At 30.9% G+C, this 23,929-nt stretch overlaps 3 protein-coding genes across 3 annotated transcripts in view; 2 read left to right on the plus strand and 1 right to left on the minus strand.

Moving 5' to 3' along the window:
- The window catches only part of LOC106103458 (F-box only protein 28), a 12,458-nt gene extending 6,961 nt beyond the window's left edge, over window positions 1–5,497 (plus strand). The window contains exon 8 of the mRNA XM_013283238.1: window positions 5,491–5,497. Coding sequence (XP_013138692.1) covers window positions 5,491–5,497 — 7 coding nt within the window. The remainder of the gene's footprint in view (window positions 1–5,490) is intronic.
- A 2,854-nt stretch (window positions 5,498–8,351) lies between these two features.
- Window positions 8,352–22,276, plus strand: LOC106103459 (putative carbonic anhydrase 3). The gene is made up of 7 exons (XM_013283239.1): window positions 8,352–8,391; window positions 17,218–17,265; window positions 19,380–19,544; window positions 19,616–19,754; window positions 20,435–20,540; window positions 21,308–21,535; window positions 21,873–22,276. The coding sequence occupies exons 1-7, from the start codon at window positions 8,352–8,354 to the stop codon at window positions 22,122–22,124; spliced, it is 978 nt and encodes a 325-aa protein (XP_013138693.1). The 3' UTR covers window positions 22,125–22,276.
- Window positions 22,277–22,586: 310 nt separating this feature from the next.
- Window positions 22,587–23,923, minus strand: LOC106103550 (coiled-coil domain-containing protein 12). Its single transcript, XM_013283334.1, has 3 exons — window positions 23,724–23,923; window positions 23,415–23,535; window positions 22,587–23,128 (listed from the first exon to the last, which is right to left on the minus strand). Exons 1-3 carry the CDS (start codon window positions 23,873–23,875, stop codon window positions 22,919–22,921), a joined length of 483 nt encoding a protein of 160 aa, XP_013138788.1. The 5' UTR covers window positions 23,876–23,923; the 3' UTR covers window positions 22,587–22,918.
- Window positions 23,924–23,929: the final 6 nt, after the last annotated feature.

The following is a 23,929-nucleotide window of genomic DNA, read 5'->3' on the forward strand; positions in this document are numbered from 1 at the left end:
TTCCTTGGGGAGTTAAGAACTTTCGTTTGCCCCTTTTATCAACCTATAATCTAAAGTATTAACTATAGCTGTATAACTTAGAAATTAGTAGATTTCTGTTATTACGTAGATTCTGATAAATATAATATATCAGTCTGATACATCAGTAGATACAAGATTAACACATAATTTATGTTTTTTTTAGTAAAATAAACGACATATTAGCGAGAATGCGAATCTAACTCCCGTCAATAGATTGAAAATAAAAGACAGGACGTCTCTTATATCTCAAATCTGTGTAAACATAAACTTCAAACACATTTTCAAAAACATACATTTCGAGTTAATTATTTTTATGAATAAAGGTGCAATAATACTAGTACTACTCCAAATTAAACTATAAAGGTAATTGTCCATCTAAACCTAGTCTAGTTTGGGCAGCAACGCCAATATATATAGATATATTATCTATACCTAATCCAGATCACAATAGTAACAGAAAAAAGACCTTTTATTAAGGCGCTTTCCTTAAATGTCATTTACAATGTTTCAACAATCGCTTCTAGATTAGATGTCAAACTTTAAAATCCAATCTATAGATGACATATCTACTTTTGCAGAGATATACGCTGTTGATCATCCTGTGTAACAATAATCTATAGCTATTTTATCTACACGTGCTAAAGCTGTTTCCGTACAAATTGATATAAAATTTAACCATTTCGCATTGTATTTGCGTCAATTCATGCATAATATGTAAAAAATTTGAATAACGGATAATTGCAGTAAAATCGCATTTCGTTTTTAATTAAATGAATTATAAATAAATGGAATGTTTTTGTAGCAGGAGATCCTATTCTGTCCAATTGGAAAATTGTGATTTTGATACGTCGTTCTAGAATTAAAAATAATTTGCTACATTAATTCAAGTTTTATCCACAAATTGCTTAATTACCTTGGCCTTGGCAGGAGAATATTTTTACAATTATTATTTCTTCCTTATGTTTCTTTCTTATCTAAATATATATTTTATGTGGTTTGTATACTTAACTCTTAAATGTGTATTGGACAATGTTCACATAATTGATATTTTGATTTTGTGTGTGAAAAAAGGTCAAAAATGTTAGGAAAAATTAAGATTACTTTATCGTTGTAGTCCTATTGTGTTTATAAAAATTGCAGAATTATCTATTTTGGAATAAATTAAAGATATACATGATAAACTAAGTTATTAGATTTTAGTTTATATGTACTATTATCTACAAAGACGCTTCTGAACAGAAATTAAATATGCAATTATAGGATATCTTATTTATTTATGTATATTTTTATTAATATGTAATAGTAATATATTGATATTTATATAAAAGATTTGAACTATAAGACAAGATAGCCTCTTGGCTGTAAATTTGTTGAACAGAGTATCTGTTAAGACGAAAATTAGAAAACATTGCGATCATTCTTTGTAGGTGTCATCTTTTAATTGTGAGTTAAATAAACTTCATAATGTACTAATAATTGTAACTAATAATATAACAAAACCCTACTTAGTATCATTCAAAGTCTAATCTTTGTATTTAGCTACAAAACTGAAATACAAAAATTGCGTTTTACTTTATAAAACAATCATTACAAAGAAAATAGTTTCAAAATTCATCTCTTCTATTATATCAACTCTTGGCCTTATTAAAAAGTGGAGTTTTTCTCCTATCCCTTCATACCAATAAAAGTACACAAACAATGCAAACATAAGCGCATAATGTAAATGTAAAAAAAAAATGTGTAATTCAATTTTTACTTTAAAATAGTACATTAATAATAACTTACTGTCGAAAAAGGTAGAAATTCTATACTAGTCTTTTATCTTTGTTTTTCTCAATAGTACATGTCTAAATATTACAATAGGAATTATAAGAGATTCGATTGAATATAACAAATAATATATGTTATTTCTTGCTCACTGTTTACCAGAAAAATATCTCTTATATACTCTATGAAAATATTATAATTATATGAGTTTCTTTTGAATTATATTGGCATAATTGTAAAAATCAGTACAAATAAAATATAACCTTAATTATTTTTGTCTCCAGATTACATAATATATAGTTAATAATACTTTATAAAATTTTGGTTTCTTAATTGGAGAAAATTCTAATATCGCTTTGCTATTAGTCACTGTATTTTATAACCAATACTTCGTAGTTTTGGTTACTAATTTAGATGCTACACAGAAATTGTTCAGGACAGTATTTATATACCAAATGGCTTAAATAGAATTCTATAAACTTTATGATTTAAGTGACTGGTTTATTGTAAGTTGTCCATGTTAGTTCGGAGAACTTAGATTTAATATAATGAAAGTGACATCTAGAGTGCAATGCTTTTAAGACAATAAGAAAAAAGTTTGTGCTTATTTGCTATGATTCAAAAATTCATAATGAAAATTACAATTTTTAAATGTTTAAAAATCGGCCTAATAGATAATGTATCTTTAACAAAATTATACATTTGATGTTTTTGCAAGTATAAAATGAACCGTTTGTAACATATCAACAAAAACTTTTACATTATTTTCAGCACAACTTAATTCATTTTGAGAGAGAACAAAATTCCGATATAATATGGTTTTAACGATTTTTTTTTAAATCGCCGTTTAGCTGATAGTAGTTACAGCCCTGGTTGATTTCAGTGTAACTAGATGTAGAAACATTTGTGAATAACGGTGAAGGGAACCTTGGAATGTTGTGTTTTTATTTTATTTGTAAATATTCTAAAAGAAAATCTCTCGTGTAATGTACAAATGGATATATTATGAATATACAAACTGTAAATTATATATTTTTGTGACATGGTGTACAGTTAGATGAGTACGGAGTGAGGTATTTTCCATACGATGTCATATAGGGCTTCACACAATTCTTGCATCATGTCACTTAACAATGTAAAACATATCAAGAGAACATAACATCGACACTTAAACAATAAATAAGCCTTACCATGTATATGTACTATATTTATATGATACGCACAATTAAATGCATATGTCGGGAATCAGCATTGACATACCCTTTACGTTGTTTCACATTCAATTGTTGATCATTTATGACCTTCAACACTTTATATTTACCATTTAAGTACAATTATTTTGTTAATTTATTGGAATTTTATCACTTGATATCGATCTTCGTATTTCATATTACGATTACGTTGTATTACTGGAGATAAAATTAAGAATATGTCCAAGAGGTGCTCAACAGAAGAACAGATAATCAGTCTTGTAGTTATTGATATTGCTTGTTGGGTAAATAATAAGATATCAAGGAACCAGACCATTGATTGTTAACGGACATTATCTCAGAGTCCACTTATTGGCTTTTCATATTACTTTATTTCGAAATCTAAAGTTAATTTTTTTTATTTACCCCTTGATTTCTTATCTTTAAACCTTAATTGTCTCTAACTGATAGAAATTAATTATTTAATTTATCAATTTATAAAAAACATTGCCGTAAATGTAATTATTGAGTTGGCTAAGTCCAGTTACAATAATATACCAACCTATATATTTTAATATATGTATATTTACATTTACTCCACTATTGTTAATCTGGGACTAGTAATTGTGTAATTTGCAACCAACAGAAACTCGGAGAATTGAGGCATAAGTCTCTTAAATATGACTTGAGAAAACCAATACTTTCTTAATTTACTGTGAACAATGTTGAATGCGTATCTGCATTTAACTGAGGGCAAAGACCAATAATCATGCGATGCGCTACTTTGTTGTTTGTAAAATTTGGACAATAAGAAATGTTAGTTACCATTCGTCTGCCACGTATACCCTTTTAAGGGATTAAATAATTGAGATTTAAAGTCATTATATGCGCTTAATTTTATTTTAATTCTTAGTAAACATAGTTTCTAATATTGAGATGGCGTCAAACTTGTATTAAATCAATTTAATTGTCATTTAAATATGGTATTGGCATTTCAGATTTGTATTAATTTAATCGGAGAGTTCAAAACTCTCCATTGACATTTGTAAAAGGTCCATTATTGGTATCCTTTAAGCCAGTCCTTGATAAAGGTTGTTATGGTCCTTTTCTTCAATCTCTTCAGTGCAATAAAAAAAATACTGTTCCACAAACTGTTGGGGAACTGTGTCATAAGATGTTACAATAGGTAATCGGTTTTCTTTTCTCGATAATTTAAATCATATGATCTGAAATATAAAATGATTACCAATAGCGCTAAAATATAATTTTATACCTGAAATAGACCCGATAAATATCATATCATAATATGGTATTTGGCGCATTATACGTATGTAATATTAGAAACTGTATTGCTAGGATGAGAATGCATACTAATAAGTGCATGCAATGATTTGTACCATCTCAGCGCTTACCTGATGTTGCATTGTAAATGGTGTGAGCAAAGCCCACGACGTTTGTCCATACGGGGTTATATTTTTGTATATAGTTACAATTGTACATACTATGTATGCCGTGTTCTGTAGTTCTGTAGATTTCACTGTGTTTAGCATACTGTAAGACATTGTAAATGTAACATGGAATAAATTAATGCTTTACGCGAATATTCTAAAAGAAACGCTGCTATATTTTCTTGGAATCGACGGCGTCTAAACTTGTAAGGCCGAATTATCTTCGGCTTAAGAACTCATTTGATTTGGTGCAATTTTTTACTACGGCTATGATTTTTACTGTGTAAATAAAACTGGCAGGAAAAATTTCTTTATAAATCTGTCTGCTAGCATTTCAAAGTTAAACTTCAATGTTTTTGTAATTTCTTCTGTAACAGATGTTACGAGTTTTTTGGATTCATATTATTTAGCTGATTATTTTAATTTGCTTTGTGTACATATAAATAATATAGGTTAAGTAGTTTTTTTTTGTTAAATACGCAATTTACGGCGAAGTGGATTTATTTCATGAATATAATTAATTTTATGTATTTGTGAGTTGTCTTGTAAAAATATATTCACTATTGTAATTTTGTTTTCTTCGAGTAGGCCGTTTCTTTTACCTATTTGTAAGTTGGCAATTCCTGTGTACCTACGTATAGTTTTAAAACGATAATTTTTATTTGTGTAACTTATTAGAGTCGACGAATGTGCTGTAGAACTAATTAGAATTTGGTGTTGAAACTTAGAAAAGTGTCAATGTTTGAAGCAAAATATTTCCTGCCTCTGTATGTTTTAGTACTTAATGTTATTTCAAATTGTAAGCAATTCTTATGTCGGTGTTAGAACAATGTACAAGACCTAGGTCCACTGTTGTATTGTGTTAGTGATTTTGGACCCTAGATTCTTGTAACAGGCTTTTTTTTTTCATAAAACATCTCATCTTTTTTGATTGTAAACAATATCACACATAAATAAGTATTCTATGTAAAAATATGTATATAAACGAGTCTAACTCTAAATAGAGTTTTGTGGAAAAATCGAGAAATTGTTAAAAATGTGCAAGTAGTTTTTTTTAATTGCAGGTGTTAAAAGCTTACCAAGTTTGGTTAAATAGGTCTCCCTTGTCCCCATATACCTTTTAAATTTTCTATTATTAATTTTATTGGAAGTTCTCGTAAATCGAGTAAAATAATCCTAAAGCCTACATTTCAATAGACAATGTTTTTTTAGTAGTGCAATAAGTGAATTATATCCATTGAATGGTGTTTGTTTTCGCAAGATTGTAGTTTTTTTTATTTTATAATTGCTATAGGGTTGTAAATTAAGATAAAGTAGTTGTGTTAGAGAAACAAAAAGAATTGTCCATGTTGTGCACGGCGCGCAGTGGATGTACCTATGTTGTGCTCTGATGAGTGTGTACAACCAGCAAGACTGTCAATTGCTGTAGATATCTCCTTTATGATAGTTATACGATATAGTATTTTTATTAGACAAAAATACAATAAATGTGTGAAGTCCAGTACGATATTTCATTTTTTTCCTATTAATTTTAGAAAGAATACTCCGAGTCCAGGCGCCTAGAAGATTTATATGTCAATAAATTAAAAAAAAAGTGTCATGGAAATTCGTAATAGAGACTTTATCGGACATCAATCACAATGTTTTCTAAAAATTAAATCAGAATTTCCATAAACGATGTTTAAGTTTTCTTTGAATTAGTTAATTGAAAGTAATGACGTATTTTATTACGAATAGGACGTAAATTCGTGAAATATTAAATAGGTTATGTACCCACATAATGAGAGAACATCAACAATACCGATGAGGAAATACACGTAAGTAATTAGTCATTTAACTAGCTTAGACGAATTTAGGACGAGACATCTATCGTCTGAAAATTAAAATTAAAATTAATTAAAACCAATATCCGTATGAAACATTGTACAACGCTTTCTATTTTAATAATTGCCTTGAAATATCATGATTAAAGTTCACTATTTAATTACGACAATTATAAAAAAAAAAATATCTATGATCAAATCTTTTTGTCATGTATCCAATTCGCTTTGGACAATTTTTTCTATTAAGTATGGTTAGCATGAGGGTAGTGTTAGAAAAGCTTTAATTAGTGTTGTGTCGTTGCTGTAACGTAAAAGATTAATGAGGTACGTATCATTCAAACATTCGCTAATATTGTGTTTAAAATTATGAAAGAGCTATCTGAACTACTGTTTCTACTACGTGGACCCTTATGTAGTGTCTGAAAAAGTGCTTCAAAATTCTAACCACAAAGTTAATTTTTAATACATCTTAACACGGTATAACCAGCGTGAAACGAAAAAACTCCAAAAAGATTGTTTAAATGTATCAACAAAGGATAGAGTTAAAGTTAAAAAGGAACTATCTTCTGATTGTAAGATAAGTCACAAAACCGTTGTAATTATTTTTAGCTAAAATGATATAGACTTAAATTTAGCGAAAGTCACGAAGCATAATCGTGCCAGATTGTAACGATAATGTTTATTTTATTTTATTCTTTGTTTTTAATGCCCAATATACACGTTGTAATCTTAAGAATTAATCAGATATTAATTTGATTTACAGAGTGTTTTGATTTAATTATTGAATGAAAGATCGGTATCAAAAAAGTAAACTATAATTAGATTAGTTGGACAAAAGCGTCTTCTTGCGTTATCAGTGAACAGTCTTCCGATAAAATATAGCATCTAAATTCGACACAGACGTTAAGGGGGTTAATTCATAATACTATAAATGTCTGTTATTACATATTTTTAGGAAAAACTCTTGATCCTTTTATACATACATAGGTATTAAACCCAAGCGTAATTTTTGTTATCCTTATGAACATAAATTACGTCATTACTTAGTTGCGGCTAGATAATATAGGAATAAATGACGTGGGAATTTTCAAATATAAAATTATTATAGTTCTTAGTCGGTGACAAACGAGTAAGCGGCCACAGAATTCGCTATAGAAGCGAAGCTACCACTGCCCATAAACTTTTGTATTCGCAGATGTGTTCCCGTCCCGAACCAAGAGAGGAGGGGACGCACAAAGGATTGTTTCCCTACCTAAGCCTTCCACCCCGAACCAACTCCACTTTTCATTCCCATTCTTTTCTGGTACAAAAATCGTAGAGAGAAGAGGATTAAATTAGGCTTTCATGTTAGTTATGTGCGGTTATTTTTAATTTATTCCCGTTATATTTTAGTGTGTATTGTGTGCATTTGTTATCTCTACACGCTAAAGATTCGTTTATGAGTAAGCGACAAGACGATCGAGACATTCACCTGATGCTAATTAACGCCTACCTATAACAGAATTGTGCTACAAAGGATTTTGTAATACAATATCCTACGCTGTCTGGTCTTGTTTGAGATAAAAAATCATTGTGGTACACAATTATAGTAATACTTTTTTAATTTAGCATGTAGTGCGTAAACGGGACATTTATTTTTTGATACCATTTCTTATTGGAAAACTTATTGGGCTGGGAGAAAATTCCAAAGTGGAGTATAACAATGTTTTTATGGAAAGTCAGTTAAAATTGATATTAATAAATATTTACAGAATTAAAAAAATGTCTTTGTTTATATTTTAGAAATCACTAATTTTTTACATGTTTTCTTTAATTTGAATAAACTTTGTACTAAATAGATTAAATACTCATTTTCGCCGGAAAATTACACCGAAAACAGGTGTCGTCCTTTGCCTTTCGTGACAGGGTTATAAGCGCGGGAAATAAGTTTCGCCCGACAGTTGTGGTTGTTACTGCGTTCGCGTCACATCGCACGCGAAATATAAGCATTTTACCCGATATTTGTGTGTTTTGAATGGTTTAAATAAAAATATATATTTCAATTAGAAATTAGAATTAAATGTCTCCATATTTTTTTTTATTCATTGTGACTGCTTGGAACTATGTATTTTGTAATATTATTTGTAATTGCTGCTTTTCAAGGTATGTATAACAAATACTATAAATATTTAATATTGAAATAATGCTTATATTATACTAATTGTTTCATAGCAACATGCTCAATTCCATAAGAGTTCTGTAAGCTGTAATCTTCCAAGTATCTCATCTCTTTGATCAGAGAAAGTGAAATAAATTACATTGTGTTGAGATTGCACGCTGTAACGAACTAAATACGAAAGTACTCAAAAAAAAGAACAGACTTAAAACTCTAAAGCATTAATTCTAGAACAAATTGAACTAGCAAAATGTTACTGCCATTTCTTCATTTATTAATAACTTGTACTACATAACTTTAAAAAAACCTTATTTGTAAAAAAAAATGGAGTGTGGTTTTGAACAACAATAATCCTACCAACTATTTCGTGGTAACGGTAAAAAGGTGTTTTGCGAAAGCTTAGTTCACCACCTTTATCCTGAAAGTACTCACACCTATGTACGTGGGTTACATATGTAGGTACATGGTCATACTTGGACGGAAACACTAAAACCGCCTATTGTTTCTCTTCTTTCCACCTCTTTTCGTCTCGAAGCGATGGTAATTCATTTATTTCTTACTTGTTCATAATTAATTATTGGGACGGTTTATTGCATATTTTCTGAGACATCGTTATTTTATCTGTTATAACTAAAACCGAGAAACTGCATTACCCACAACATTTTATAAATTCACATAAAACAGACTTTTGGTTTAATTTCGCAGATTTTATCTATCTGATTTTTTAAGGTTTCAGATAAAACTGTGCAAAAAATGTGGGAAAACCTCAAAACAATAAGTATTGAAGAATGCTTCTAATGTAACAATTATCTTTAATTTATATGTCTTATAATGGGTATTGTTTGAATTGAAAACTATTTCGAGACTGCCATTCAGTGAGTTCCAGCAAGTCTCATATCAAGTGTCGAGTTTTTACGTTGAGTCGAGTCAAATTGGAACTTCATTTATTTTACAAATTACTCCTATCAAGTTATTATTTTATTAATAAAGATCTGTGCTTCTTTTGTTACTTGATTACATTTTCTTTCCAGACACGCTTTTTCTTTTAGCATGCAACATATTAACGATTTTCAGTATTAAAACCACTTTTGTTTTGCTAATATACTCTGGTGCGCAGTGTGCGAGCCAGCCCCAACACCATTCTACATATAGCTGCACGTGGCTGGCGATAATTGTACATTTTAGAATAACATTTAGATGTATGTGTGACTAACATAGGTATTAAGTTTTTTTCTGTTACTAACAAACTATGAGCAAAAAAGAAGTGTAGCTCGAAATAAAGTTTATTATTGTTATATTGTGGTATCGCGTTTGTTTAGAAAAACTTCTGTCGCAATTATATCGATTGAAGTATAGTTTTCTCTTCAGCGGCCATAAATATAGGATTTATGTTCATAAAACATGACCATTTGTTCATTTTCACACGCACGCGTAATATTCTATGTATTGAACGAATATAGATTGAATTAAACTCGTAACAAACGCGTGTCATTGTTATATTAAAAAATACTAAAGTTCGTGACATAGAGTAGGTTCATATCATGATTTTCCATTTTGTATGATATTTAGACTTTCTTTTCTATTTAAAAACAATTCTAGAAATATAGGCTAGTGCGTTTTGAACAAAATTGTTCGACATGCAATCAGCGGAGCCAAATTACAAACAGGCATATTGTTCACTTTTAAAGTAGATTCTGCAAGACCTACAGTTAGTATAAATTGCAAACGGTATAGTTATTATTACCTATTATTGTGGAGGAAATCATGTTTCAAGTATTTATTTCCCACTTGAACGGAAACATTTCCTAGGAAATCGATACATTTCTTTGCCACATGTTCTGTCGTTATCAAAGCCATTATGATTTATTATGTCGCAATGAGTGTTGGTGACCACATTTATTGCAGTTCTCAAGTATATGCCGCTATTTGTAAGTAGCTTTGGTATTAAGAATTGATAATACTTTGAATTCATGATATTAAAACAATTGAACGAACTATAGGAAAGTTAATTAATATGAAATAGAGAGAATGTTTAAAGTTATCTGATCGAAAATGTGCCAAATCTAAAAAATAAGGATTCATTAATATTAGCATCGCTGTGAACCAATAAACTAAACTAAAAGTTAGTTCTATGTTTTAGTTTTAGCTTCCAAGTTAGTTATGTAGTATCGTTAATAGTTGGATGCAAAGCAAGGGAAATACTTAACGATAGTTAAATAAATTGCAAAGATTATTCATTCATAAAGGAAACCCATTATAAATCACGCTATCTTATAGCGGACTACATTGTGTGCCAAAGCTAGTTATATAAATTAGATTTAACATAACTTGTTTGAATTTAAATGTTTGTGATTAAACGTATCCTTTCACCTTTCCAAAAGCACACAGTCCTTGATACGTGGGTTTGTGACTTCATTGTAATATGTTTACGAAATTATGCAATATAAGGCATTCTATTCTAAACACGGCCGAAGCTTTGGTAACATTTTTTATACATCATAAGATGGCAAACGAGCAAACGGCTACCTGAATCCGTCTAAATGGCGAAGCGACCGCTGCCCATAGACATTCGTAATAGCGGGTGCGTAGCCTACTCTTAATCAATGGAGGAAACGCACATGAAGAGTATATTTCCCCTGCCTATGCGTCTCCTCCAGTGTCATATCCACGTTCCCTTCCCATACTCTTCTTATAAAACGGTGGAAAGGACTAAAGTTGGGCCTCCGGTACCACACTCATCAGACGAAACGCAAGATTGCTCCCAATTCACGCTTGTGTTCTTTGTGGTCGTGGTATTACACCGGGCGAGCTGACTCATTCGTGCGAAGATGTTAAAGTGGGCTCTACCACTGTTTACACCACGTATTATCTCGTTTACATTAAATTTTGGGCGTTGTTTTAATATTGTAGGGCATTGTCAAATCCCTCAAAACAATGGAAACGCCAATATCAATGAACAGAACTAGAAAATTTAACCGCGACGTATTGTTAGATAGCATAATTATTTTGTAAAATAGATTGACATGCATCTATTTAAACTTGTTTGTATGTTTTTCAAGATCTGTGTCACTTTTCAATAAATTATTTTAGAACAATGGTTCTTTAAGAAGGTTTTTTATGGATAAATAATTATATATCTGATGAAGTCTATTTCACGTTTGAGGTTTGAAGCAACGAGAGGAAAGGGAAGAGGGACTAAAAATTTATGAGGAACTAGAATCTATCTATATATCTTTTATGTAAATACAAATTTATAGTAAAAAAAAATTAGTAAAAAACGTGGAAAAACATATTGAAATAGTAACAAGACATAGTCATTAGGTAAAGTGCCTAATTTATGGATTTCATTTATCATATTATGTCGTAAATTGTTTTTACAAGTCTTTTTTTCGAACCATTGAGCTTTGCGATAATTCTAAAATAAGAATGGATCACATTTGTATGCATTAAAATTGAATTAAATACATTCGCAACGTCAGCTTTGAATACCGACTGCGGGAAAATCACCAGGTGACGTTTAACATACATCAAAGGTGCACTGCATAGCTATAACAATAAACTTGAAATGTATTTGGCTCCATGTGTATACATTTATATGCATTTCATCAATATTTATATCAGTTGGATCGAAACCAACAGACACTAGCAATAGATCACGCTTACTGTTCGTACAAGAAATGCAGACAAAAGCTATTAAAACCATCATACAAGATAATAAAAAACGATCATTGGGATATTATTTTACAACCTTGTCTAATAACAGTAGATTTTCCTTGACGAAACACGCGTAGAATTAAGGCATATTAAGAGGCGTTCTCATTTAAATAAAAGTGGAAAATGTTCATGTGCTTCGGCAGTGGAGTCTTACGATACCTGTTACGACCTCTTCATTTGAAATTTGAAAAGGAATTATCATAGGTATAGTTGATGTTCGTCATATCAAGGTGATTTTCGTCGTGACTCTAAAATTTGACAAAACCTTTTTGTGAGCGGTCTTTGTTTCTTTTTAAATTTAAAATCTTCGCGAGGAAAGAATTGGACATACTTTGAATTAAACATTTTGTTACCTTCTTAAAGTACGCTTCGTCATAAATTACTTGTTTTAATGTTTAACGCTTTTTGTATTTTGTTGTGGTTTTACAAAAAAGTTATCTTTTGCTTGTATTAATATTTACATTTATAACCTGAAACATCGAGATGTTCGAAATATCAACAGTATTACAGTGGACCTGAGTCACGAGGAGGCAATAAACTGTAAATAATAGTCACGATTTTAATTTGACAACAATGTTGAAAAGTTACCGCTTTCTCCTTTTAGTGCCGACAAATTAAAAAAAAACACTATTATAGTGACCGATTTGCATACAAATGTTGCAAAAATTGTTACAGATAATTTAAATCGTAAACTTTGTTTAGAAAAGTATTTTTTTTTGAATAGACAAAGGTGTTAATTCTATTAACGTTGGCAAATATTGCAGTTGGCAAGATATACAATATCTGTTGGTATTGCGGAATTAAATGTGGTCAATTAGTTCTCTTATATTATAAAAAAAACCTCATAGTTTTGATTTTTTAATTAAGAATAAAAAAATTCATTGGGGTGACACTAACACATTAACAAAATTAGGTTAGTTATATAAAACCTTATACAGATTAAGGAAAATATAGGTCTGTGTTAATTCATTTGCGGATAGCTAATTAAGTTACCTCATACACGCGTAATATAAAAACAGCAGCTGTCTTAATTATGGCAAAAACTTAAAATACACCATTTTAACATAATTCCATATTACTTAAGCTTCAAGTTGGCTTCTTTTATTTCTAGAAATCATCTCGTTCGTTTTTAAGTACTTCTTAAGCATGCAGCATTGTACATAAGTGCAAAGTATTTATGTACATGTAGTTTTAAATCGACTATATTTTTCAGTCTAAGAAAATAAATACGGGAGAATATTTGACACGCTACGGAACCTAGAAGCATAAGTAACCTTTACAATACTTACGGGAAATATTTCGACATAACGGAAATGTGGTCAAAGACAATGTTAGTTCATTACAATTTGAATAATATAGTTGTTACTGGACGACTGGGCGACTGGGCGGCTGGGCGGGGACCTCGCGTGACAGACAGCCTTCGGTTCATTATTTATTTCATAAACTGATTCTATGACCGCAATAGATATTGGAAATCAAGTTGCTAATAATAAATACAATGTAGCTGTTATATATGAAGCATTTTTTCATTTATTAAGTTTTATAACAAACAAAAAAATAATGGACTAATGAGTACAATCACATGTAAAGAAAACTTCTGTAAAAGGCGCTCTTTAGTACCTTGAACTTACGGCTCAAGTCACTAGGGGGGACGTGTAAAACTGAGCTCAGTGAATCTTTTCTGGCGTACTCAGTTCGAACCAAACCTTAGTTTAGTCTGGTAACGTGAAACACGGGATTCTGCAAACTGCGCCATGTTTAAGTGTGGGAACACGTAACTAAACGACAAGCTTCAGATAGAAACTGTTTATTAAAACTTTCTTTATGAGTACCCCAAACATGGATTCACAGATACAGTTATGGTTGATAGACGTTTAAATAAAATTGCACGTGCAATTTGCAAATTACGTCCTTCCACCTTGACTAGTTGTCGACAGGTAACTTTGTACAACGTTGCCTTGCCTACAATTGTATTCGCCTGGCATTCTTGAATAGAAGTATTTCTGATTGAATGTGGACAGGCAACGCAAGGCATTGTGCATTGTGCTCATGTCCCCCAGACTACGTTACTAATTAACAAAGTTGAAACAATGTAGAGCCTTCTAAAAGATTTCACAGCGAATTGCTGCCACGATAGACGCTGTCATTTCTCGACAAAATTCACAAATAAGTCACGGCTTTCGATAAGCCAAGATAAGACAGTTGAATGAGAGGGAAAGTTGTTAGGAATTGGCGTTCGTTATTATCTTTATTTGGAGCGTCTCCAATAAACACATTCTGGCGACCGGTAGCATATTAAAAGAAAAACATTTTTTACATGTTATAAATAGATTTTGGATTTTTAATTATTAGTATATTTATGTGTATGTCATAATACAAAATGCACGCCTGTAAGGGTAAGCAGAGATTACGGTTTTCCGATAATTTAAATATATCTTAGATCTCTAAGAATTTGTTGAATTTGCGTATACGGACATGAGATCTCATTGTTGTATTGAATTGTTTCTTTTAATTACATGCTAATTACTGGCAAGTATCATTGATATATTAAAAAGTTACCGCGTTATTGTGTTTATAAGGTCAATAACTATTAAGTATTTCGTCTACTCGCCGCAATCGAGTTTATCAATGAACTTTGTTGCGGTCCAGTAAGCGGTTATGGCACAATTTGTTTGCATTTCGTTTGTCAACGTTTATTGTAACTTCACGGTGCGTAGCTACAGTCTTTAAATATTAATCCACCTTCATTTAGAGGACAGATTAAATTGCCTAATTCTCTTTAGATTGGATATAAAAAACGTAATAACCTAAATTTTCATTATAATGAACGCAGATTTGAATACCTACAATACATTGATCTTCGTATATTTTCTTGTATAACCATCAGTTAAAAAAATGCCTTTGAAATATGTAAAAAAACAAAGCAAATTTCAATGAACTTCAAGTTCGGACGACGAGTACTTACGCGTAACAATTTCAAAGTCATTTACCAGCTATGGCTGTGTTGTTAAGAAAAGCGTGTCAAGTGCATGTTGTGTCATTTTGACAGCTTCATCTAAAATTCAAGAGCAATTGACAATAACTTGTGCAGTATATATACAATATACTATTCATAATGAACAAATCGTTAGGTAAGTTTATCAATATCTTATTTCCAACTTGAGATCCCAAGTTGTAGTGCAAAGTACAACTAAAGTACACAAAATTACAATTAATACAAATGTTAGGAACAAAGTAACATAAAATATCGTAGTCGTATATTTAAAATTCTCATGGTATACGAAAGTTACAACAAGGTGATTTAACTCATATCACGACAATTGACAATAGTAATACGCATTTAGTTATCTTAGCTAGGGATTTAGCTAGCGTTAGCGATTTGTCATAAAAAGAATATTTAGGAATTTGATATCTAGGATCAAGATTGTTCAAGATATGTTACACATTCTTTTATTACCATACTCGTTCATTAGTACTGAGGGTTACATTTAGATTTTGCACAAAATCTACACTTACGACTACAGACGTGCATCAGTTAATCCTCTTATAATAGTTTCTTATACCAACATAAATCACATTGTGCCGCGAATACTTATCATGGTTCAGATTGAAACAATGCACAGATCAACCTCACTTATATCAATTGAAAAACAGGAAATTATATAAGTACTTAATAACGCCTTATCCCGTATAAGTACGCGAACAAACGTAAAGAAATTGCGAATGATTCTCATTAAAACTTCTATTATAAATTATCCAACAATATACAAAAAGTATTCAACAATAATAAACTTATTATCGCCTTATGTAAGGTGCTCTTCGGTTTCGAGAACTAGCTATCATTCTTACCGTTTACCGTTTGTACTATGGAATTCAACGCTTTAACAAATCCGGCTAAAAATAATCACTGTTGCAGGTTAACAAACTATGCAATTAAAAATAAGTAAATGAACTTCTTACTTAGCTTAGCGATCATATTTATTTTTTGGTTGTAAAGATCTTTTAAATATTCAAAAGTAACAAAAGGATTCGAGTCATGCACATCGAAACAATTTCGTATAGATTTAAGACAAGAAACATTTGAAATGTTACACCTTGTACGAATATAATACGGTAAAAAATATTTAAAAATTTTCAAGGCTTATTACTAAGATCATATTGTTTAGGTTAACTTGTTAATCTTAAACATTATTTTTTTTTATTATCTTTATTTTGTATACATAAGCAATATTACAACACAGCGGATAAACATGATTAAACAGTAAAAATAAAAATAATAATAATATACAAAATTGAACATAAATTCTTAACGCAACACCAGGACAGCAGTTCCGTAGCGATTATAAAACATTATTTAAGACATTAGATATATGATGTAATGCTGTTACATTGTTTTACTAATATTACGTATTGTCCAATAATTATTAGGAGGTTAGGGTTGCCATCTTTAGAGGTAATTTGTCATCGCAAGGTCGAAAGAATAAATCCACTCATTTTTACATGTTTATATTTTAATATAAAACTGTATCGTGCGTTGATTGCAGTTTTCCGCTATTAAATGTAACCAAGGAAACATGTCACTAACATCCATGATCACGGGCATGGTCAGAATAATTTTAACAAACGTCCTTTCAAGTGTTGATATTTTCAAAGTCCGAATTTTTACTTGACACTTTTTTTTGCCTTTCAAGACCATTACCTTTCGTATCGATGACGAAAAGTCTTAGTTTATCCCAGGGTTTTCCCACCTAATGTCAAATTTATAAATTGTTTAGCTACACACTTTTTATAAATAATTCGTTATAAAGTCATGCCAGCCATGCGATAAAAGTCACGATTTCTTGTTTTTGTTCAATATTAAATATGAGATTGTAAAGACATGACTTGGCATATGTTTTTTGGACTTGTCCTTTTTATTGCGAGACTTTAAAGTGCTTAAAAAATGGAATTCTATTTACTGTATTCAGTTGAAACTATAAATCGTCATCAGAGTCGAATGTTCAAGTTATTTGATGATCATAAAAGTTTTCAACTAAAAACTATAAGCCGTAACTATTCATTGAAAACTGCTTTAATCTTTTCCTTCTTTATTGTTTCAGCGTTTCACTATGCGAACAGCGAAGATTTTGGCTACGATGGAGTTATAGGTAAGTTTTTAAATATTTCAAGAGTAGTAAAGTCCGAAGCAACATGGCAAAGGTTTTTACATTTCTGGTCAGGTTATAACTTCTACAAATTTATCGGGTATAAATAAGGAATAGTATAAAATTTAAAACTTCTGAACAAAGCAAATAAACTTCAATATTAAATCATTTAATTAATTTAATAACTTATTGTAGACGAGAATATTTATAACAATGGCCTTCATTATATTTGTTTAAGAAATGACATCGACTTGAAATCAAAGCAAGGATCTTTACGGTTATATCGTATGATTGTCACACAATTATCTATGTTTACACGTACTTTAATAACGTGTAATTAGTTGAACTTGATATAATTTTCCATGACTAAAATATTAATACGCGACACAAAATTGATGTACCTTTGTGTTCGTAGAATAATAACGCGATGTAATTTTCTTGTTATATATAAACGTGGTTAAACTTATCTCTATGTCAAGAGAGAAGTTAGTCATTTAAATGCAATAAATTACTGCTTTCAGTGTTCAATTGTTTAGTATTTAATCTGACACAAAAAGTTCAAATTGTTAGCACTGTCTGCTTTTCATAATAAACCACCCTCCTTTTTCTTTTCAACTAACATATAATAATTTTATGAATATCGTAAGGCAATATCAAAAGTCCTTCACAAAACTAAGGCATTTTATAAACATCGCTTTGGCTTAATGTTATATCTTTTGTCTTACTCCGCCTTAGTTTATTAAAGTAGGAAGGAAATAAATACACAATAGCACTTAGTGTTACCTGAACTTCCTTGTCTGTTACTATGTGTGGATGATAAAACTAAACAAAGCTAAAAATAGTCTACAAGAGAACATTCATATAAGAACATGTCATAGGTGCCAAATTTGTGATACATGGCACAGTACCAACACGTTGTTCTATTGGATCAGATAAAAATTTGATGACACTATAAGTACCATCTTTCTGGCGCCAACATTTCATAACTATCTATTTGTTCGTATTCATCTATTTGTCTACAACTTGCAATTCTTGGCGATCGAGGAAGTCGTCTCATTGACGTTGAAACTAGACAATTTTATTAAAAACGAGCTGTCGCCAGCAAACTTCGTTAGCGCGGATTTGAAAATAAATCGTCTACAATATTGCTGCGTGCACTTACCTTCTACCAGCTATCTTTCAGTCAAAGTCCCGTCCAAATCGGTCCACCCGTTGCAGAGATAGAGGTCCGGACGCCATTTTGAAAGCGCGGAATTTAAAAAAAATGTAGCCTATAATATGCTCGTCCATGTCAGCTACCCTGCAGTGAAAGTCCCGTTAAAATCAGCCCAGCCGTTTAGGAGATTACCCGGAACAAAAGCGGCTCGCGGACAGACATTCTTTTTTTTACATTTTTGTTATCAGCAAATACATCATCTTCCTGAAATCTGGAATTTTGTGCTATTAAACCGAAATTGTGTGCATTAAACTAATTTGAATAATGTTAACAGTAAATTAAACAGATTATTTCTCGTTTATTTTCATTAAAACTTGTAAAGCAACCTTTAAGTCAGTTCTCAATTACATAGACAAGATTAATGCAACATTCTAAGTGCAGGCAGCAATCAGTATCGCAAGCTATCATTTGCTTCCTACATTTACGTCAATTTGTAAGTGAGAACATGCCGGGGCGGCTCGTTACCAGATGTTAGCTCCCAACACTATAGCGACCCAAATAAACCAAACTATCCACTTTCTCTTTGTTGCAAATGTATCGTTATAGAAAACCAATTTGAATTATGATTGTGGAAAGCAAGAAATACACCGATATTCTAAAGGGTAGGTATTATTATTTGAGACATCCCAAACAGTAGTGAAAATGATTTTTTTTCACTTTTGAATTTCTACTATACTAGATACATAACTTCAAATTGCTTCTCAGTCCATGTTAACTGTGCAGTTTTGGGGTTAAAATATTCGCTGCTTTTATACGCTTTGTGTAAATATTACTTACAATCTATTGGTACTAAGAATATACATTTTTTTGTAAATCACGAGGCAACACAAAAAACATACAGACGAATTAAAACTCATGTATTGTGAAGTCAGTAAAAAACGTAACGTGTATATGTTCACAGGTCCAGTGCATTGGGGTGAGCGATACCAGGAGTGCAGAGGCAAGCACCAGAGTCCAATCGACATTAACGTGCTTCGCGTCAAGCAGGTCGCTCTGCCTGACATCACCTTTATCGGCTTCGACGACTCTATCGATGACGTACACGTTACCAACAATGGACATACCGGTAAGTAAGAAAAGATAACTAAGTTCACATAAACTAAACGTTGTTAACATTTTGTATTGCTTGATGTTTAGTGTTGATCGAAGTGGAGAATGAACCACACCCTCGCGTCAGTGGTGGGCCATTGGACGGCGACTACATCTTCAGTCAAATGCATTTCCACTGGGGAGATAACGATACTTTCGGTTCTGAAGACAAGATAAATCATAGAAGGTAATTTTAATTTTCGTTGAAGCTTCGAATACAAGATTAATATTTAAAAATGCAAAGAACTATCGCATTTGATAACCAACTTTTTTATTGTAATATTTAGGAGATATTAACCTTTGTTACGAATTTACCATAGCCCAGTGATACATATTTTACTCTTTGTAATATCGTCGTGGAGAGAGGACTATCATCTAGAGCTTTTTTTAAACATCCGAACATTGCTTAATTCCCACAAAAAATATTTGAATGTTCGACAATCTAAATCTCGCGACGGATCAAAAAAACTTGTTTTAAAAATATAAATGCATTGAAGCATGGGATTTCTTTTATATTTTTTACATAGTTTAAATGTGAACGCAATGGAAATGTTTACTATTTTCGGCATATAATAGACATAACAAAAGAAAACATTTGTCATCCGATCTTATTGAGATATTCGTTATTTTTACACCACAACTTTAATGATATTGTAATTTCGTTGAAATGACTATTATTTTCCGTGAAGTTGTTTATTTATACTTGCAAAAAAACAGCGAGAATTTATGTTTACGATCTCTGCATCCGTTTAGCAGCGCCTCGGAGTGGAACCCACGCGGTACTTGCCAATGCGTTGACGTCGCGAAAGCTCTAGCAATTTTTACCGTTGAATACGTCTCATTGAATGAATTTTAATATTTTTCCAGTTTCCCTATGGAGCTTCATATGGTGTTCTTCAAAGAGGAATACAAGACTCCGCACGATGCCGTGCGGCATTCGGACGGCCTCGCTGTGCTCGCGTTCTTTTATGAGGTATCCATTATATTGTAATTTCAATAGAGCTCTAACGAGCCTCAGACGAGCGCTATGCCTCATGAATAATTGAAATTTTGCTAATGATGTTTTGTGTTTAAATTTATCTTTTTTGTTAATTGTTACGTGGAAAGATTATTTTTGGTCCATTACGTTATGTAATTTTTACTTATCCATTGTTATATTCAAAAGTTTTGTTTGAATATAACGTTTTATTTATTTGAGAAGTAATGTCAAACAAAATCCTCCTTGACTTCAGAAACTTGATTTGGTCAATTGTTTTTTTTAGAACTTTTGCATTTCATCAAATGACACCAATGAGGTGTATAATGGTTAGTAACTTTCCCGTCATCTTGCACAACATGTGGCATACTGAACTGCTGTTTTTGCTTTAAGCTCAAATTACCTGCGCAATGCATTACCGATAAACGCAACTTAATAATACTTGTGGAAATCTCCTTTCATATTAAGAATACATGCGAGTATGTAATTTTATCTAATGGTAAAATTAATAACTGTCTAAAAAAGTGCGAGGAATTTTTGAACTATAATGTAAAAATAAGCATAAAGCTTAAAATCAAAGCTATCTTTTTAATGTTGCCAGTATCTTAACATCTCATTTCTCGTTATGTTTTTGGGAAGAAAACTACTGAACATGTTCTCTTAAACGTATAGTTTCAATAGCATTGTAGTCGAAATTTTACCACATCTGCAAAACGCAAAGAAATTTATTTTAGTTTTTATATTTTGTGTAATTTTTATTTCAGTTAGATCGTCATGAACATCCTGCCTACGACGACATAACATCAGCGTTATCAAACGTGACGGAACCTCACACGAGTGTCGTAATGAACCATCCCTTCTCCTTCCTCAACATACTGCCTTACGATTTGAATCGGTACTTCACGTACAGAGGATCTCTGACTACCCCACCTTGTTCTGAAGTCGTGATATGGCTGGACTTCGAGCAGCCTGTGAGGTTGGCTCATGACCAGGTAATAGACAAAGCTCTGTTTTAATTAAATAACCAAACAAAACCTCTCTATTAAGAATTACCATTGACGCAGAGATATTTTTTTTTACACATGGTAGGAAACGATTCAAGGCAAAAGACAGTAGATAGTAGAAGTAGGCAAAAGAGAGCAAGTTAATAGAAATACATGGGTATCTATCTATTGATATACAAAAACTTGTTGCATCTCTTAGATTGACAAAGATATATCTGAACGGATAATCTGAAAACCAATTAGGAATAGCTTAGTTGACTATAAGTTTCCTATTGTCTACATTATAGTGATCAAATACTAATTAAATTCTTATTTCAAATTCCAGATAGAAGTATTCAGGGAGTTAAGATCTGCGACTGGCAAAATCCGGCATAACTTCCGACCAATACAACCTATCGGCGATCGCGTTGTTTTCTACAACATAGATAATAAATACTTCAGTTATAACGAAGTCGACGACCCTGATGAAGATATTCCAAAGAGAAAGAAAAACAATAGTTATAGGTCAATTAACAGCTTATATACTTTATTTAGTGTTATAATAATTAATGTAAGTTTGTTTTATAGTAGAAAATAAAAGCGATAGTACTTAATAATGTAATAAGAAAATTATAAATTTAATAACCTTTTTATTCTGGAATTTAATAAAAAAATGTGTTATAACCTGTGATATTCTGTATCTTAGATAGATATTAGAAATGTAGATAATAAAAGTAAACATATAATAAAGGAATCATTATTTTAGAATTCCCAAATATAAGTAATTATAAAAAAATGTAAAATACTTTAACTGTTGACTGGCAACATATTATTATTTGACATGCTTTTTGTATAAAAAAATCAAACTGAAACTTTTTATTTTTGTAATGGTAGAGAAATAAACCTTTCCTTAGTATCGTCTGTGATTGTTTTAAATGATTTAATGGGAGAATAAATTAAACAAACTCATAAAATATTGTATTTGAAATATTTGTAACATTTGCTACATACAATATTATAAAAAATATTGTGAAAACTATTTATATATTTATTTATTACAACCACTTATCTATGTATTCATTATTTTATACTACACAATATATTTAGTTACAGCTTTTTTACATGTTTTCAAGCTATGTATCTTAAGTTACGTAAACAAATTTTTATTTATTTACAAGATCCTAATAAAAATTGTTTTATTATAATGAGTGTTTTTATAAAGATTTTTTAAAATACCACAAACATCGAATGTCCATTCATATTCCATATTAACTCTTGCTTACAACTTTGTTCCCGCAGCATTAAAAAAAATTGGTATTAAAAACTGACACATCTGATTCAAGTTATAAAAAATGGCAGTTAAACCTAAACTACTAAACTTATTAAAACTGATTATTCTTCATCAGGAACTTTGTTAGTCATAGTAACCATAGCTCCTAAATTATCTTCTGCTCCTTCCTTCAGCCTCTCCCAAATAAGCTCCGCTATTGCTTTTTGAGTTCGTCTTTCCAGTTTTTCCAACTTCTTTGCCACATCCCGCTTCAGATCCCAATCAGGCTTCCTCGGAGCAAGGCTTGAAATATCTAGCTCTTGTAATACAACCTGTAATGTATAAACATAGTGTTTTTTGATCGTAAATTTAATTAATGACTACATTAGTTGATTCACTTATATTTTTGTATGTTTTTTATGTCTATATTTTGCAATACATTAAAATTACAGATAAAAGATTGCAAGTAAAAGTTTTATTTAAATTTACAATTGTTAATGATTAATTTTAATATTTTTACTGTTTTTTTAGTTATTGAGTGTGTCAAATTAAATATATCTTGAAATGATTTTGTAATGTAATAATAAATAAAATAAATTTACAAGAAATAATGCTTACTTTTTCTTTACCCGCTTCTAACAAATCTTTGACTTCATTGTCAACGACAGCAGGTTGTGCATCATCGAGCTTGGCTTCCTGTAATGTTTCATCTTGAGGCCTGTAACTCCTAAATTTAGGCCTGAAAACATATTTAACGATAATTAATGCAACTATCAACAGAAAATTCATTATAAAGCAAACTTATACATTCCATAAGAAATGTAACTTTTAACTATGTCACAGACCCATACTACGAATACAGTTACATATTTTAAAGGATTCCTTAACAGTGGTCATTCGGGTCCTAATACGTAAAGTTTAACTTACTTTGGGAGTACGACAGCTTCATTATTCGAAGTATTTGCTGATGAATTCTCGTCTGAAGGATTTTTACGTTTTAAATTTTTTAGCCTTTCTTTCCTCTTTAATGCTTGTTCTTCTAAACTACCAACATTCTCCATTGTATCTAAAATAACCATAATACGTTATGGAGAATAATTTGGATTTCTTAATCGAAAAATTTTCCTTACACA

Source organism: Papilio polytes, unplaced genomic scaffold (genome assembly GCF_000836215.1).
Source record: "Papilio polytes unplaced genomic scaffold, Ppol_1.0 DF823731.1, whole genome shotgun sequence".
In the NCBI taxonomy this organism is placed as follows: domain Eukaryota; kingdom Metazoa; phylum Arthropoda; class Insecta; order Lepidoptera; family Papilionidae; genus Papilio; species Papilio polytes.

Bases quoted from the DNA above. Each gene is read 5' to 3' on its own strand.
- LOC106103459 (XM_013283239.1), top strand. From the start codon at position 8,352: ATGTATTTTGTAATATTATTTGTAATTGCTGCTTTTCAAG. The intron at 17,266-19,379 runs GTAAGTTTTTAA...ATATGTTCACAG, and splicing joins TGGCTACGATGGAGTTATAG to GTCCAGTGCATTGGGGTGAG. The intron at 21,536-21,872 runs GTAATAGACAAA...TTCAAATTCCAG, and splicing joins TGAGGTTGGCTCATGACCAG to ATAGAAGTATTCAGGGAGTT.
- LOC106103550 (XM_013283334.1), bottom strand. From the start codon at position 23,875: ATGGTTATTTTAGATACAATGGAGAATGTTGGTAGTTTAGAAGAACAA. The intron at 23,536-23,723 runs GTAAGTTAAACT...ATATGTTTTCAG, and splicing joins GAAGCTGTCGTACTCCCAAA to GCCTAAATTTAGGAGTTACA. The intron at 23,129-23,414 runs GTAAGCATTATT...TATACATTACAG, and splicing joins TAGAAGCGGGTAAAGAAAAA to GTTGTATTACAAGAGCTAGA.